The following is a 1009-nucleotide window of genomic DNA, read 5'->3' on the forward strand; positions in this document are numbered from 1 at the left end:
CGATAGACGGGTGAGTCCCGGCGAGCCCCCCGCAGACCCCAGCCCTCCAGCTCACCCCACGCCCGCTGCGCTGCACCCGTCCAGGCCTCGCCGGCGGGTCTGCATTGCCGGGGCCGTGCCGGGAGGTGGCATCCCTGTGCCACGACCTGGAGCCATGCCCGAAGCTCAGCACCTTCTCCAGGTTCTCCTGCACCGTCTTCGCCTTCGGGCAGACCGGCTCGGGGAAGACCTACACCCTGATGGGACCCCTCGCCCAGGTACAACGCCGTCCCCCCACCTGACCTGATCCTGACGGTGGGATGGGCTCTTCTCACCCAGTCGTGGGCACTGGGGTGGTGGGAGGAGGTGGGTGCCAAGGCAATGTGACTGCTCACCCTCCCGGTGTCTCCGCAGAGTGAGACCCGGCCGGCAGCTCCGGGGCTGCTGGGGCTGATGCAGAGGTCCTTCGCCTGCCTCCTGGAGCAGAGCCGGAGCCGCAGCTCTGACCTGGCTCTCAGTGCCTCCTACCTGGAGATCTACAACGAGCAGGTAAGCACCCATCTGGCCGCCCAGCCAGGCCCTGCTGGCACCCCGTGCCTCAGCTCCCCCGCTGCCTCCCCTCTGCTGTACTCCCCAGGTCCGGGACCTGCTAAGCCCGGGGCCGCCGTGTGCCCTGCCCCTGCGGTGGAGCAAAACCCGTGGCTTCTACGTGGAGAACCAGCTCAGCGTGGACTTCGAGAGCCTGGAGGCCATCGCTGACCTGCTCCTGCAAGGTGCTGAGCCGTGGGCGCAGGGCTGGGGCTATGCAGGGGCATGTTCAGGGGGGTGCCGGACCCAGTGTGGGGGTTCTCAGCCCCCCCCGCAGAGCTGTCCCCAGGACTCGTGGGGCTCCGATGGCAGCCAAGAGGGGCAGCTCCCCATCCTGCCGCAGAGCCCAGGCAGGCTTGCGTCTGGCAGGGGGTGGGCAGTGGGTGCTGTGCCAGGGTGTGGGGCGTTGTGCCCCCCCTGCAGCTCTCAATCCCGCCCCCCC

General features: G+C 69.5%; 1 protein-coding gene across 1 annotated transcript in view; it reads left to right on the forward strand.

Annotated features, from left to right (window-relative positions):
* Positions 1–1009, forward strand: part of KIF12 (kinesin family member 12) — a 13153-nt gene that overhangs the window by 5043 nt on the left and 7101 nt on the right. Inside the window, exons 5-7 of the mRNA XM_009278295.2 lie at positions 165–257; positions 394–528; positions 617–790. Coding sequence (XP_009276570.2) covers positions 165–257; positions 394–528; positions 617–790 — 402 coding nt within the window. The remainder of the gene's footprint in view (positions 1–164; positions 258–393; positions 529–616; positions 791–1009) is intronic.

The sequence above is a fragment of the Aptenodytes forsteri genome, unplaced genomic scaffold (genome assembly GCF_000699145.1).
Source record: "Aptenodytes forsteri isolate BGI_AS27 unplaced genomic scaffold, ASM69914v1 Scaffold66, whole genome shotgun sequence".
In the NCBI taxonomy this organism is placed as follows: Eukaryota; Metazoa; Chordata; class Aves; order Sphenisciformes; family Spheniscidae; genus Aptenodytes; species Aptenodytes forsteri.